Below are 17,732 nucleotides of genomic sequence, written 5' to 3'. Positions count from 1 at the left end.
TATGCTTTATCTTGTCCAGATCGCAGTTGTAAATGAGAACTTGTTCTCAACTAGCCTACCTGGTTAAATAAAGGTGAAAAAATATATATAATAATACTTTGGTGCGAAAAGTGAAAATCAATCCCAGAACAACAGCAAATGATCTTGTGAAGATGCTGGAGGAAAAAGGTACAAAAGTATCTATATCCACATTAAAATGAGTCCTATATCGTCATAACCTGTTGTTGTTGGGATGTTTTTCATCGGCAGGGACTGGGAAACTGGTCAGAATTGAAGGAATGATGGATGGCGCTAAATACAGGGAAATTCTTGAGGGAAACCTGTTTCAGTCTTTTAGAGATTTGAGACTGGGAGGGAGGTTCACCTTCCAGCAGGACAATGACACTAAGCATACTGCTAAAGCAACACCCGAGTGGTTTAAGGGGAAACATTTAAATGTCTTGGAATGGCCTAGTCAAAGCCCAGACCTCAGTCCAATTGAGAATCTGTGGTATGACTTAAATAATATTGCTGTACACCAGCGGAACACATCCAACTTGAAGGAGCTTGAGCAGTTTTGCCTTGAAGAATGGGTGAAAATCTCAGTGGCTTGATGTGCCAAGCTTATCCCATATCCCAAGAAATGTGCAGCTGTATTGCTACAAAAGGTGGCTCTACAAGGTACTGACTTCGGGGGGGGGGGGGGTGAATAGTTACAGTGGGGAGAACAAGTATTTGATACACTGCCGATTTTGCAGGTTTTCCTACTTACAAAGCATTTAGAGGTCTGTAATTGTTTTATCATAGGTACACTTCAACTATGAGAGACGGAATCTGAAACAAAAATCCAGAAAATCACATTGTTTGATTTTTAAGTAATGAATTAGCATTTTATTGCATGACATAAGTATTTGATCACCTACCAACCAGTAAGAATTCCGGCTCTTACAGACCTGTTCGTTTTTCTTTAAGAAGACCTCCTGTTCTCCACTCATAACCTGCATTAGCTGCACCTGTTTGAACTCGTTACCTGTATAAAAGACACCTGTCCACACACGCAATCAAACAGACTCCAACCTCTCCACAATGGCCAAGACCAGAGAGCTGTGTAAGGACATCAGAGAAAAAATTGTAGACCTGCACAAGGCTGGGATGGGCTACAGGACAATAGGCAAGCAGCTTGGTGAGAAGGCAACAACTGTTGGCGCAATTATTCGAAAATGGAAGAAGTTCAAGATGACGGTCAATCCCCCTCGGTCTGGGGCTCCATGCAAGATCTCACCTCGTGGGGCATCAATGATCATGAGGAAGGTGAGGGATCAGCCCAGAACTACACGGCAGGACCTGGTCAATGACCTGAAGAGAGCTGGGACCACAGTCTCAAAGAAAACCATTACGCCGTCATGGATTAAAATCCTGCAGCGCACGCAAGGTCCCCCTGCTCAAGCCAGTGCATGTCCAGGCCCATCTGAAGTTTGCCAATGACCATCTGGATGATCCAGAGGAGGAATGGGAGAAGGTCATGTGGTCTGATGAGACAAAAAGAGAGCTTTTTGGTCTAAACTCCACTCGCTGTGTTTGGAGGAAGAATAAGGATGAGTACAACCCCAAGAACACCATCCCAACTGTGAAGCATGGAGGTGGAAACATAATTTTTCTGGGGATGCTTTTCTGCAAAGGGGACAGGACGACTGCACCATATTGAGGGTTGGATTGATGGGGCCATGTTTCGTGAGATCTTGGCCAACAACCTCCCTCCCTCAGTAAGAGCATTGAAGATGGGTCGTGGCTGGGTCTTCCAGCATGACAACGACCCGAAACACACAGCCAGGGCAACCAAGGAGTGGCTCCGTAAGAAGCATCTCAAAGTCTTAGAGTGGCCTAGCAAGTCTCCCGACCTGAACCCAATAGAAAATCTTTGGAGGGAGCTGAAAGTCTGTATTGCCCAGCGACAACCCCGAAACCTGAAGGGTCTGGAGAAGATCTGTATGGAGGAGTGGGCCAAAATCCCTGCTGCAGTGTGTGCAAACCTGGTCAAGAACTACAGGAAACGTATGATCTCTAATTGCAAACAAATGTTTCTCTACCAAATATAAAGTTTTGTTTTTCTGATGTATCAAATACTTATGTCATGCAACAAAATGCAAATACATTTTTTAAAAGCTCATGAACAGATACACAAAACGACTCCGATTCAAACCCGTTGACTTTTCCCACATTTTGTTACGTTACAGCCTTCTTCTAAAATGGATGAAATGGTTTGTTTTCCCCATCAATCTACACACAATACCCCATAACTACAAAGCAAAAACTGGTTTTTAGACACTACAGCCTCAAGTCTTCATGGGTATGACGCTACAAGCTTAGCACATCTGTATTTGGGGAGTTTCTCCCATTCTTCTCTGCAGATCCTCTCAAGCTCTGTCAGGTTGGATGAGGAGCTTCGCTGCACAGACATTTTCAGGTATCTCCAGAAATGTTCATTTGGGTTCAAGTATGGGCTCTGGCTGAACCACTCAAGGACATTCAGAAACATGTCCCGAAACCACTTCTGCGTTGTCTTCGTTGTGCGCTCGCTGTCGTTGTCCTGTTGGAAGGCGAACCTTCACCCCAGTCTGGGGTGAAGGTTTGAAGGTTTGAAGCAGAAGGTTTGAAGCAGGTTTTCATCAAGGATCTCTCTGTACTTTTCTCCATTCATCTTTCCCTTGATCCTGACTAGTCTTCCAGTCCCTGCCGCTGAACAACATCCCCACAGCATGATGCTGGCAACCGTGCTTCACCGTAGGGTTGGTATCAGGTTTCCTCCAGACGTGATGCTTGGCATTCAGGCCAAATAGTTAGAATAATTGTATAATTTGTTTTGGTACTGTCCATATGTAGCTTGTTTTTGGTCACACGTTCAGGAATAGCTGAAGAATTGCAACATTTACCTGGAGCTAACTCTGCAAATAGCAGTGCTGGGTGATTTGAAATGTCATAGTCAATTGATCAATAATATAACACTTTTAGCTTAAAAAAAGTATATTTAATTTATAATCTGTAGAAACTTTGAGAGTAGAAATGTTCAGAACTTTTGTGAAACATCACAGCACAGTAGAAAAATATATGGCAAATAGTAATCAAGACTGGATGGTGTTCAGAAATAGATGGGAGGTGTTGAGTGGAGCTGAATTGTGGGACTATAAATAAGAAAATTACGAATGTAAAATGTACTGTGTTCGTAGAATATATATATATATTTACTGTAGGTTCAGAACTTTTGTGAAACAGCACAGTTAAAAATATATAGCAAATATAAATCAAAACGGGATGGTCTTCAGAGATAGAAGGTAAGGGTTGAGGGTAGCTGAAGGATGGGACTAAGTGCAAACAAAATATAACTATTGTAAAAATATACTGTGTCCGTAAAATGTATACAGTATGTACAAGCTGTAAGTAGAAGCCTAAGTGTTGTTGTCCATTAGTTTACTACAATTAGGGGAGGGGTGGTAGGGTAGGGGAAAATAATAAAGGAAAATATATATTTTTTAAGATTCTGTTTCTGTGAATATATATATATATATATATATACACACACCCATTGGATTGGAAATCTATCTGCAATATGAAAGCTCATCTACCCCCTAAATAAAAAAGTTGATAGTCAGTGATGTGTTGTGTTGGATTTGCCCCAAACATAACACTTTGTATTCCATACAAAAAGTACATTTATTTACACATTTTTTTGCAGTACTACTTTTGTACCTTATTGCAAACACGATGCATGTTTTTGAATATTTTTTATTCTGTACAGGCTTCCTTCTATTCACTCTGTCGTTTCGGTTAGTATTGTGGAGTAACTACAATGTTGTTGAGCCATCCTCAGTTTTCTCCTTTCACAGCCGTAAAACTCTGTAACTGTTTTAACCTTGGCCTCATGGTGCATTCCCTGGGTGGTTTCCTTCCTCTCCGGCAACTGAATTAGTAAGGACGCATGTATATTTGTTGTGACTGGGTTTCTTGGTACGCCATCCAAAGTGTAATTAATAACTTCACCATGCTCAAAGGGATATTCAATGTCTGCTTTTTTTACACTACTAATGCTGCCCTTCTTTGATAGCCACTGGAAAACCTCCTTTGTGGTCTTTGTGGTTGAATATGCGTTTTATATTTACTGCTTGACTGAGGGACCCTATAGATAATTGTATGTGTGGGTTACAGATAGTCATTCAAAAATCATTATTGCCCACCGAGTGAGTCCATGCAACTTAATATGTGACTTGTTAAGCACATTTTTACTCTTATTTTAGGCTTTCAATAACAAAGGGCTTATTCATTGTTTTATTGATTTGTAAAAATGTATAAAAACATGATTCCACTTTAACATTGTGGGTTATTGTGCGTAGATCAGTGACACAATATCTCAATTTAGTCCATTTTAAATTCAGGCTGTAACACAACAAAATGTATAAAAAGTTAAGGGGTGTGAATACTTTCTCAAGGAACTGTATATCATTGTACTAATTATGTCCTGTATTTAGGGAATTGATGTTGAAGCACCTTGTATACTGTATCTTCCTGAATAGGAATATGTTTTTTTCCTCTTGTTTTTAGCCAGGAAGTATGACAGTGGAGAATATCTAAACATCACCGGTATCACGAGGGACCAAGCAGGGGACTATGAATGCAGTGCAATGAATGACATTGCCTCTCCTGACACCAAGACGGTGAAAGTCATAGTCAAATGTAAGTACATCTCTGTCCTTGCTACAATTTGGCTGCCAAAGCAGATTCTCATCTATATCAATGTGTACTGTTCATTGACAATGACCCAGATCTCTTTATGAGCCATCTAGTCAGATCGGCTGAAGTTTGAATGAAAGTCTTGGTTTGAAGTTTCTCAATATTTAACAAGATAATTCCCTTTTTGTCTCGTTGCTGAGGTGATTAATTCACGTTAAGGAAAGGTCTGGCTGTTTTTAAGGGCTATTCCATTATGCAGGTAATGAGTCTTTCAAAATGTGTGAAGAGACAGTAATGAGGACCCAGAGCATTAATGAATGATACTGGCTTTAGTCATCATGGTCACATGGAAATCAGCACTCCTAAGTATGAGGTGGAAGGGTGCTTGACAATTATTACTCTTGCCATCCTCTTCTCTCTCGCTTTTAAGTCTTCCTCTCTGTTGATTCCCTGTGCTGAATCATCACACTGCTAAAACCAGTCACAAGTGTGTGAGGAAAATGGTGACGCCTAGTTTGTTTGATGCTAATCGGGTTGATTAAGGATTTCTCAGATTTCGATTAAGTTACTGTAATGATAATATATTCAGAAAAGTACACTGGGATGGTGAATGGTCCTGAATACAAAGTGATATGTTTGGGGCAAATACAATACAACACACTACTCCATATTTTCAAGCATAGTGATGGCAGTATCATGTTATGGGTATGCTTGTAATTGTTAAGGACTGGGGAGTTTTAAAGGATTAAAAGGTAACTGAATGGAGCTAAGCACAGGTGACATCCTAGAAGAAGTCTGCTGTCCACCAGACACTGAGAGATGAATTCACCTTTCAGCAGGACAATAACAGTTTTGAATTAAATCTAGTTAAGTTACAGTTTTGAATTAAATCGATTAGAAAATATATGGCAAGACCTGGAATCAAGCAATGATCAACAACCAATGTGATAGAGCTTGAAGAATTCTGAAAAGAATAATGGGCAAATGGTGCACAATCCAGGTGTGGAAAGCTCTTAGAGACTCACCCAGAAAGACTGTTTTCGATGCCAAAAGTGTTTCTACGAAGTATTGACTCAAGGATGTGAATACTTATGTAAATGAGATATTTCATTTGAATATTTTCCCCTGGTGGCACTGGTCCCACAAATTTTTTCAGTTGGTGGCACCAGCCCATGATTTGGTTACTGTAATTCAAAGTGCTTTATTATAAAGTGTAATAGACTACTGAGATGCTATTCAATAAATAAGTTGTTCATCTTTTCATGTTCTAAATATTTGAATGTGCAACCTAATTCAGTGATTGTCATGCATTTTGGGTTGAAAATTATTATTTAATGTGTTAAAATACGGCTCCAGAATTTTCTGTATTTTTTTTCAATAGAGATTACTTTGCCTGCATCTTAGGCTAATACTGTGTATCAAAACACGTTAGCTAGATCGCCAAATTGAAATATAATACCCATTGCTACGTAGTAGCCATGTAGCCACATATACGTGTAGACCTAAGTATATGTACATGTGTGTGACTGGTGAAAGCTGCTGGGTGTGAATGTGATGTAGGGGAATGAAAATGGGAACGTAAGACAAGTTGCTGAGGTGAAAAACATTAGTTTTTCAAGGTTTTTCAAGGTTGCTGCGTTCATGTTAGGGGAACATAGCATAAGTAAAACGTTGGTGCAACTCCGTAAGATTCAAGAGATTACATGTTACCCCAGGAAACCCATTGTGGGTGTAATAAAGTCTATATTTTACTCCATGATACCCATTGAGGGCGGTAACTGTAGATGACAGGGTAGCTTTATTCACATGAGGGTAATTTAGTGAAACAAGGTAGCTTTATTCACATCAGGGGAATTGAACTGAGTCCTGTGCAACTCAATACGATTCAAGGTTGCTGTGTTCACATCAGTGGAACATAGCAGGAGTGAAACTTAGGTGCAATTCCATACAGTGGTTCCTGCTTTAAAAGTTGTGAGCTTGCGCTGTGGGACTTAGAGGTACCCAGCGTCACGGCTTCATTGCTCCAGAACACCACAAGGGGGAGTTAGAGCACTCATTATGCATATGGGTCCCAAGGTTTCTATATGACCAATCATATCGAGTGGTTCCAATGATGAATTTGATGTGAGCCACCCGTCCCTGGGTGAAGATGGCTGGCGAACCAAATGTAAGTAGTTATAATGTCATAACGAGTCAAGAAAAATTTTACAATTGAGAGGAATAGGTTAGTTAATGTAGAGACAAACATTTGTGCATATTTATTTGTCATTAAGTTCATTTACGAATATTGATATTTAGCAAGTTAGCTGACTAGCTAACATTAGCCAGCTAGCTAGCTAGTGTTATGACAGGAGCTTTCATTTATAATTTGTGTTGTTTGATGTTTTAGGGACTACTGAGAACCAGCAAACCAGGCTGTCGTCTTGTGAAACAGTGGATGTAAAGAATCAAATTGCAAATTCAATGTACAATTGTTTTAAGCTTGCCTTGAAATGCAGCTGAAGTAACATAGCTAGCTAACTATTTACTTGCTTATTGTGTAGTGGAGGATAAAAATAACGGTATGCCTATGGATGTGTAGCTAGCTACAGTATGTAGCCGATCTAACATGTTAGGATCTAAACTAATATTGATACCAATCTATGAACTTCAGCTATCGTTGTTGTATCATCTTCAAGTCTGAATGAAGCCCATGGATAGAGTAGAATATAATAACTTTATTATGCCAAGGATGCAAGTCCTATAAACATGTACTGTCGTTATTACCACCCATGAGATTCCCACATTGTAGCCTGTACATTGAATTTTATTTACTGATCATGTACTCTTCCTTGGCAAATACATGTGCGGTTCAGGTATGAATCTCTCTGATATGACTGAAAAAGAATATCTGACTCTATTATTTGAATGATGCTGTGTCTGCATGTATGTATTACAATTATACACTTCAACAGTGTTTACCACTCCTGCTCCTGGGTCATCAATGATTACACATTGTAACTATGCAATAGACTAGAAACATTATTTAATTATAGGCCGATTTTTAATTCATATATACAGAAAGAAATGTGCATATCTAACTCCCTTCATCTGCATTAATCTGAGGACACAGGATAGTATTTCAATGAGATACTTAATTTCAACCAGTGGAGAATGTTAAAAGCTTTTTTGAAAGAAGTTCATTATCCAGATGTTATAAATACATAATACATGCATTATCATTATGATAATTGTATATTATAAATACATGTTCAATCTGTACTTCAATGCACATATGGTGTGCATTATAAAACGAGGAAGAAAGATGAGTTAGGGAAAGAGGTGTAGAAGACAGAAAGGGAAAGAGGTAAAGAACACCGGCAGACAGCATATGATTAATGAATTACAATGCAACCCTAAATATTTTCTCAGTTCATCACAATTGCGGTGTCTCCTAACCAGCTTTGGCCCCCAGTTGGCCCGAAGGTTATCTTAAGAGCGGGTGAGGTGGCGATGATGGGACTGGCTTCCTCTCTCACATCAAAACATACCTGCAGACGAGAGACAGATGGATAGAGAGAGAGAATTAAAAAAACAAGGCTTAATCATGCTAACACGGTCAGTCATCATAATCATCAGGAGGGGAAATGCGAAACTGACTTTGGATCATTACGACTACTGCATCTCTGTCTGTATTGCAATGTAAGGCATCTCTTTAATAATACTTCCTGTTGACCCAAACAAGTGACCTCTCACCTATGATCATGCTGTGATCTCTGTGTCAGCCAGTTCAGATGTGGGAGGGTTTCACCAAAACAGCTGATATAACCTAGAGAATTTATGGAGAAGGGGGAGAGGGATGAAGTGAAGGAGAGAGACTGTTATTGTGTGTTTGTGTGTGTGTGGTCTCACCTGGTGTCCACACTAAGTGGCTACAGAGTACTTTATGCTGAAAAACATGAGGACAAACAATAGAAGATAATGTCAATAGAAGATACTGTATGTGACGCAGACACCTATCAGAGTGTACCTGAAACATTTAAATATAGAGGGCTATGTGTCTCACCACTTGGTTATTGCCAGGCTAACCCCCAGGGAAATCATGACTTGGCAGCAACAGATACCAACAGATAGTCAAGTGAAAATGGATGTGTTTATGTGGTGTAAATCTGAAAATTAGCAGCTGACATCTTAAGGGATTTTTAATTCATGAATGTGAGACAGGTTCCATGTACAACAAGACAGGCCGAGATGAAGAGAAAAAGAACAGAACAGTTTAATTACCTCTGGTTATGGACACTTTTGCCAGCAATAAAGCTTCCACGGCCTGTTCCTCGGATTGTGAACATCTGGCAATATCTACATTTTGACCCCTTGATCAGCTCGCTCTCTGAAAGTAAAGAAAATAGCTTATTTTTTGTAGATATGAAAACAATAACTGAGATTTGACCGTTCAATCTAAAGCAGCAGATGTAATTTTCAGGATACGCCAATACAGCACAGAACGCTTAACACCTGACTGGTATTGTTGTTGTTCATTAGGTGATGGGAAATTTGCAATGATACCTGCACCATCTACACGCTGCAAAGACTCCCTAACTCTTTGTGACAGACATATTGTGTTCTTTCATCCTTCTGTCAAAAAAAGCAAACCATTACACTGTCATGAAATATGATTATATATCAACTATGAAACAAATATGACATGGCCTGCTTATGAGTTGCCATGAAAGAAAGTTAGATTAATTCAACTGAAAATTGTGAGAACAGGCGTTCGTAGCTAAATGCTTTTGGTTAGCTTGAGAATAAAAATTGCATGATTTATTGTTCTACACTATGTATGTATGTGTGTAATACATTAGAATGTTATGAACCGACACTGAATCGTAGGAGCTAACTACTAGCTATGTAAAAGTTGGACGGAAGAGCGCCCAGTACTGCTTAACTGAGATGCCATCATTACACAGTCCTTCTTCGTAGGTGTCCGCTATGACTTCCTTTCTGTCGGAAAAAAGTTTATTTCAGAACAATTTTTTTGGACTGAAAATAAAATACGTTTTGCTCTCGACAAAACGATACAAATGTACCTCCATAGCATATAACAATTTGCCTGTGAATAACCAGACGTTCATACAAACATGCTACTCTATGCAGTATTCTTGATGCACAACCAAAGATGCTGCCATATTCTGCCAGCACGCCCACAAGCGAGCCACTCAGGTGCAGAATGATGACTTGTAGAAGAGGGAAAGGAACGAGATTGGAACAACAACAATTTGTTGCAAGTTGGGGAGGGGGGCTAATAACTGAACAATAGACTATTCAACCTTTACTAAAGAATAGTCTAATAGCCAAGCTTGGTGTGAAACCCCCCCTCCTTTCACAGACCAGATTTGCCCTAACGGCCAAGGGGAAGCTTGCTACTCAATGTAATAAAGTAATGACTTTTCAAATAAGTTACTTTACAAGTTATGTTGGCTGACAATTTGTTAGCTATGCTGTCCTTATGAACTAAATAGCATATCATTACAGAATGATAGAAACACAAAATAATCATATTAATTAAGCCAAATTTTTTAAAATCAATCCCATATACTATGTTATTACAAAAAAAGGTTTGAAATTATCTGGTAATGCCAATAAATTATCTGGTAATGCCAATACAGAATTATCTGGTAATGCTTCTCAAAGATGCACTCTTTAATTTTACCTTTATTTTACTAGGCAAGTCAGTTAAGGACAAATTCTTATTTTCAATGATGGCCTAGGAACAGTGGGTTAACTGCCTGTTCAGGGGCAGAACGACAGATTTGTACCTTGTCAGCTCGGGGATTCGAACTTGCAACCTTTCGGTTACTAGTCCAACGCTCTAACCACTAGGCTACCCTGCCGCTCTGGTGGTCAAACTAGTAATAACTTGCAGTAACAGAAAAAATGGCTGAAAATGTAATAATGGGGAACATAGCAGGGGTGAAACTCACTTCAATATGATATGTGGTTCTGTTCACGCTTGGGAGCAGGAGTTAAACCTCTTGTAACTAGGGGGCATTTTTGGATAAAAATGTTGTCACATTAAGATGCTTGACTATGCATATAATTGACAGCTTTGGATAGAAAACACTCTGACGTTTCCAAATCAAAAATCCCCATATTTTGAAAGCGCTGCATGCCAATGACTCCTTATATGGCTGTGAATGGGCTACGAATGAGCTTACGCTTTCTACGTATTCCCCAAGGTGTCTACAGCATTGTGACGTATTTTTACGCATTTATGTTGAAGAATAGCCGTAAGGGACCACATTGAGCAAGTGGTCACATGATGGCTTCCGCAGAAAATCTTGCGTAAAATACAGAAGTAGCCATTTTTGTCACGATTCTTCAAAATTGAACCCAGAAGCAGACCAGGACAAGGAGAGTAGGAAGAAGGTGAGTATTTATTTACAAGTGAATGTGAATGGGTAGATATATCCAGGTGGCGTAGCGGGCAGCGGTGGTGAGTTGATGGGAGTAAATAGGTGGATCCAATGGGGAAGCGGAATCCTCCGACGACCAGGCGGGAATGGGGTAAATGATCCGGGTGAGTAACTGAAGACAGAACAAACGGAGGTAAGTTTAAGGCAAGCAAGACGTACAAAACAACAAAACAAATCCTATCCAACTTGAGGCTGATACTATGGCACAACATACTGTTCATGGCTAACGATCCGGCAGGGAATGGTTGTCAGGTCCGGGCTTATGAAGAGGAGAGATGATGATCAGGACCAGGTGTGCAGATAGCTGATGGGATACAGGTGCGGGTAATCAGAACTCCCAACTGGCTACATTGCCCGGCAACCAGACAGGGTGCGTTCCAGGACGCCGGAAAAAACACTCCAGGACAGAACACTGGCAAATATCAGACTCAGGAAACGGGATTCGTGACAATTTTTCCAATCGCTTCTTATGAGAAACCAATTGTCCCGGTGGATATTTTATTGAATAGATATGTGGGAAACACCTTGAGGATTGATTCTAAACAACGTTTGCCATGTTTCTGTCGATATTATGGAGCTAATTTGGAAAAAAGTTTGGCGTTGTAGTGAACGCATTTTCCGGCCGATTCCTCAGCCAAACGTGAAGAACAAACGGAGCTATTTCGCCTACAAAAATAATATTTTTGGAAAAAAGGAACATTTGCTATCTAACCGGGAGTCTCGTGAGTGAAAACATCCAAAGTTCTTCAAAGGTAAATGATTCAATTTGATTGCTTCTCTTATTTTCGTGAAAATGTTGCCTGCTGCCAGCAGGGCATACTGCTATGCTAGGCTATGATAAACTTACACAAATGCTTGTCTAGCGTTGGCTGTAAAGCATATTTTAAAAATCTGAGATGACAGTGTGATTAACAAAAGGCTAAGCTGTGTCTCAATATATTTCATTTGTGATTTTCATGAATAGGAACATTTTCTAGGGATATTTATGTCCGCTGCGTTATGCTAATTAGTTTGAGGCGATGATTACCCTCCCGCATGCGGGATGGGTAGTATCAAGACGACTTCTGTGAAATTCCTCATGATTATTACACTTCCATGTGTTGCACTTGCATTCAGTAGCATCTATTAATTACATGATTATGCATAGTATTGACGTCAAACGGAAGAAGCAAGTACAAAGATGGTTCCTGATGTTGTGAGATTCTCTCTGGTGTTTTCAGAACAACTGGTACTGTGAAATTAGGATATCAGGATTCAAGGATGCTTTGAGATAAGGATAATATCAGGACCTACTTAGTTATAGTAATTTTAACAGTAGAGCAAAGCATCTGTAATAGGTACGTGTTGGTGGCAGGGAAGTCAGGTGCAGGAGAACGAACTTGGTAAAAACGGAATAGTTTAATAAATGCTGATAAAACTCCAAAAACCAAAATGGACAAAATATCAAAAGTGGGTACAAAACCCGTCGCACACCAACATAATACATGCACATCACATTCAATCAAACAATCTCAGACAAGGACATAAGGGGAAACAGAGGGTTAAATACACAACATGTAATTCATGGGATTGGAACAAGGTGTGAAGGAAGACAGGACAAAACCAATGGAAAATTTAAATTGGATCAGTGATGGCTAGAAGGCCAGTGACGTCGACCGCCGAACACCACCCGAACAAGGAGAGGGACCACGGCTCGTCAGCACCGACCTCAGGGACGACCCGAAGGGCGAGGCGCAGGGCGATCCGGATGGAGACTGTGGAAATCTTGCAGCATGGAAGGATCCAACGGAACCCAACATCTCTCTTCCGGACCATAACCCTCCCAGTCCACGAGGTACTGAAGGCCCCTCGCTCGAAGTCTCGAATCCAGTATGGAACGAACGGAGTACGCAGGGGCCCCCTCGATGTCCAGAGGGGTGGAGGAACCTCCCGCACCTCAGACTCCTGGAGTGGGCCAGCCACCCCGGCCTGAGGAGAGACAACATGGGTTAATGCGGTAATCGGGGGGAAGCTGTAACCTGTAACATACCTCGATCACTCTCCTCGGGTCTTTAAATGGCTCCATAAACCGAAGACCCAGCTTCCGACAGGGCAGGCGGAGGGGCAGGTTTCGGGTCGAGAGCCAGACCCCGCAACTTTCTGGCACAGTACAGCGCGCTGAAGGTGGATATGGGCGGTGTCCCATGTTTCTTCCGCACGCTGAAACCAGTCGTCCACCGCAGGAGCCTCGGTCTGACTCTGATGCCAAGAAGCCAAAACTGGCTGATACCCTAATACACACTGGAAGGGAGAAAGGTTAGTGGAGGATTGGCGGAGCGAATTCTGGGCCATCTCTTCCCAGGGCACGAAAGCCACCCACTCCCCCCGGCCAGCCCTGGCAGTAAGACCTCAGAAACCTACCCACATCCTGGTTAAAGACATAACATGTAATTGATGGGATTGGAACCAGGTGTGAAGGAAGACAACACAAAACCAATGGAAAATGGATCAGTGATGGCTAGAAGGCTGGTGACGTCGACCGCCAAACACCGCCCGAACAAGGAGAGGGACCGACTTCCGCCGGAATATATGGGAAAATGAATGAATGACTGCAGTATTGCCTTTATAATTTTATTTACCTTTTTTTAACTAGGCAAGTCAGTTAAGAACAAATTCTTATTTTCAATGACGGCTTAGGAATAGTGGGTTAACTGTCTGTTCAGGGGCAGAACGACAGATTTGGGATATGAACTTGCAACCTTTCGGTTACTAGTCCAACGCTCTAACCACTAGGCTACCCTGCCACCCCATAATGAGTACATGACGCATCGAATGCTAAGGCATAAACGTATGAAAGTGTGTATTCAATTTTTAAATATACGTAGTTCATTCCTTCTGCTGTACTATTAACCTGACAAAGATGTTGGTTCCCAATTGGGGATCAGCCCTCCCACCGTCAGCTGGAACGGTGGCGCACGGAATGCAAAAATATTCTTAGAAATATTTAACCTCCACACATTAACAAGTCCAATAGCTCAAATGAAAGATAAACAACCTGTTTATCTAGCCAGCAAGTCAGATTTCTAAAACATAGCACATATTTATGTCAAACCACCACCGAAGACACACTGAAGACACAGCTAATTTCCATAGCCAAATTGAACAAAATATGCAATCACCAAACGCAGGATTAAAAGAAAAATAATTTCACTAACCTTTTGAAATCTTCATCAGATGACAGTAATATAACATGTTACACAGTACATTTGTTTTTTTCAATAATATGCTATAAATATCCATAAATCTCTGTTTACAATGACGCCATGTCAAAAAAATGCTACTCAAATGTCAGGAGAAATGACGATGGCTTCGGCAGCTGCCGTCAGCTAACATGGAATACACAACATAAACTTTGACTAAATATGCATGTTCTACATATATATAGAAAGATACACTTCTTCTAAATGCAATCGCTGTGTTACATTTATTTTTAACGTTACAGATTTCGTTCACTAGGCTATAATATGAGTCGGCGCTCAGGAATTAGCATTTTGTCCACAGAAGTCCACAGAAACCCAAATTTAACACATAAATATTCCCTTACCTTTGCTGTTCTTCCATCAGAAGACCTGGAAGGGTTTATACTTACCAAAAACAGCTTTAGTTTTGAAGTCTGTGTCTTTCGGTTATCAAACACGACATATTTCGGTTGAAATGCAGCCAAAAAGTAATGTGGGTGCGCACCAAAACGTCGAAATTACATATTATATGTCGACTAAACTTGTCAAACTATGTTCAGAACACAGCGTTAGCATGTTATATAGCTTCACAGCAATTCTCAGGACGAACAGAAACACACGCATCGTTTAATCAATCTTGGAAGAAAGACATCACCGGAGCAGAACGCGCATGAGAGTAACCTGTTTTCTCGCGTGACCGAAAGGTTTCGGCCAAAACTCTCGTGAGCGCGCGATTCACATAATGAGAAGCCCCATTGAAAGCGGACATCGCGCTGAAGGCATAGAAACTGTTCCCAGGACTGTAGGTGCTTGGGAAGGGTGGGGGCGATGACGTCAAAGTTGGGCCAACTTTTATGATGACAAGAGAGAGTTTTGGAGAATGAGTGCCCTGAGAGTTCTGCTTTACTTACAGACATAATTTAAACGGTTTTAGAAGCTTTAGAGTGTTTTCTATTCAATAATAATTTTTAATTGCATATATTAGCAATTTTTGACAGATTTATTTTCTGTTTACTATGGGCACGCAATCACCCCAAAGGGGGCAGCAATCAGCCCTATCCCCCTCCCAGTACCGAGATCCCAGCAATATTCAGCTTTTAATTTGTCCCACTTTCTTTTATCTGCAGGTCCAGCCCTTATATTTAGCCTCACAATGACGTGTTTTACCATTTTCTTTTCAGGATAACTAGGGCTACAATCAAAACAATTTGACATAAACAGTTGTATTCATGAGTTTTATTGACAAATGAGGTCCACCAAAGCAAAACAAATGCTGCAAATGAATGAATATGAATGCTATAATTGTTTGAAATTGTTTGTTCACTGGAAAATGAATAAACAACTCGTCAGTGACATCTGTGTGTGTGGAGTTTGGAGGTTGTGACAGCAACTATGGGAGCTTATTACAGTATTATAGACACTATTTCCAGGGATTTCCCATGATATTCCATGTAGAAGAACCCCTTACCTTCTAACGACTATTGTGTAGCTTGTAAGCATCATAGAGCAAAACATGTGCGTATTCGTGAGAGCATCAGCTTTTCATAGATAGCTTCTAATAGTTTGTAGCTCAAACCATTCGGACTCTAAAAATGTTGTATAAATGACCCAGGATCTGCCCTTGACTTACAAACACTGCTCTAGGTCAGCCCCCATTAATCACACAGACTAATGGCTGGTATCTACGTATGCAGAATGCAGAATATAGAATATAGGAAGTGTCTCCATGAGTGCTTTGTAGATGAACACAGGAAAATGCTGCTCTCTCCTTACATACAAAGATGCCCAACCCACTTTTTGATACAGAATTACAAAACACAATGGTGAGTTTAACCATCACCAGTAATAAACCTAAGGGCACAATGGAAAACAGCATCTCGTCGACTGTGTAGATGCTGCTGCATGCATATACTAGATAATATCTCCATTGTCTAAAATAACAAAAGTCATACATGTTTGTTTCTGTAAAAGAAACCAACCTTGAACTTCTTCACCAGCTTAGTGACGTTTTTTCATCAAGCCAGATACCAAGATATTTGTAGGAATGAACTTGTAATTAAAAATGCATTTCAATATGGGTTATAGGACCTAGAAAAAAGCATGCATTTTGTTTGCATTTAGTACTAGCAGTACTTCAAAATGAGACATCAAATGTGAAAAGGCTTGGCCAACCGATGGAGCAATGGAATACAACACTGTATCATCTGCATATAATTGAATGTCTTTTTTAACAGCATTAACAATATTATTTGAATAGATTGTAAACAGTAGGCCGAATATTGAACCTTGGGGCACCCCTTTATGTAACTTAGGGAAATTTGATTTGACCCCTTCTACCTTGATGGCCTGAGATCTGTCACTGAGATAATGTAGCTGTAGTGGTGCTAGGTTTAGGTGTGAATACGGATTGATTAACATTTACAGATAGAAAATAACGTAGTGGTTTGTTGACCAATGATTCTATACTGATCAAAAATATAAACACAACATATAAAGTGTTTGTCCCATGTTTCATGAGCTGAAATAAAATATCTCTGAAATGTTCCATACACACAAAAAGCTTATTTCTCCTTTGTCAAAATAATTCATCCAAGAAGCCGATTAAACAGCATGATCGTTACATAGGTGCACCTTGTGCTGAGGACAATAAAAGCCCACTCTAAAATGTGCAGTTTTGTCACACAACACAATGCCACAGACGTCTCAAGTTTTGAGACTTGGCATACAATTGGCACAATGACTGCAGGAATGTCCACCAAAGCTGTTGCTAGAGTATTTAATGTTAATTTCTTTACCGTAAGCTGCCTCCAACGTAATTTTAGAGGATTTAGCAGTACGTCCAACCGGCCTCACAACCGCAGGCCACGTAACCACGCCAATTCCAGGACCTCCACATCTGGCGAGCGGTTTGTTGATGTCAACAGTGTGAACAGAGTGCCCCATGGTAGCGGTAGGGTTATGGTAAGGGCAGGCATAAGGTACGGGCAATGAACACAATTGCATTTTATCGATGGCAATTTGAATGCACAGGGATACTGTAACAAGATCCTGAGGCCCATTGTGCCATTCATCTGCCGCTATCTCCTAATTTTTCAGCTGGATAATGCACGGCCCCATGCTGCAAGGATCTCTACACAGTTCCTGTAAGCTGAAAATGTCCCAGTTCTTTCATGGCCTGCATAAACACCAGACGTGTCACTCATTGAGCATGTTTGGGATGCTCTGGATCGATGTGAACGACAGCGTGTTCCAGTTCCCGCCTATATCCAGCAACTTCGCACAGCCATTGAAGAGGAGTGGAACAACATTCCACAGACCACAATCAACAGCGTGATCAACTATGCGAAGGAGATGTGTTGCT

At 40.6% G+C, this 17,732-nt stretch overlaps 1 protein-coding gene across 2 annotated transcripts in view; it reads left to right on the top strand.

Moving 5' to 3' along the window:
• The window catches only part of negr1 (neuronal growth regulator 1), a 372,829-nt gene that overhangs the window by 207,274 nt on the left and 147,823 nt on the right, over positions 1–17,732 (top strand). For both annotated transcript variants that reach the window (XM_020455166.2, XM_020455164.2), the window contains exon 4: positions 4,573–4,704. In XM_020455166.2, coding sequence (XP_020310755.1) covers positions 4,573–4,704 — 132 coding nt within the window. The remainder of the gene's footprint in view (positions 1–4,572; positions 4,705–17,732) is intronic.

The sequence above is a fragment of the Oncorhynchus kisutch genome, linkage group LG21 (genome assembly GCF_002021735.2).
Source record: "Oncorhynchus kisutch isolate 150728-3 linkage group LG21, Okis_V2, whole genome shotgun sequence".
Taxonomy (NCBI): Eukaryota; Metazoa; Chordata; class Actinopteri; order Salmoniformes; family Salmonidae; genus Oncorhynchus; species Oncorhynchus kisutch.
The sequence above is the reverse complement of the archived record's forward strand: the minus strand, read 5'-3'. Positions and strand labels throughout refer to the sequence as shown.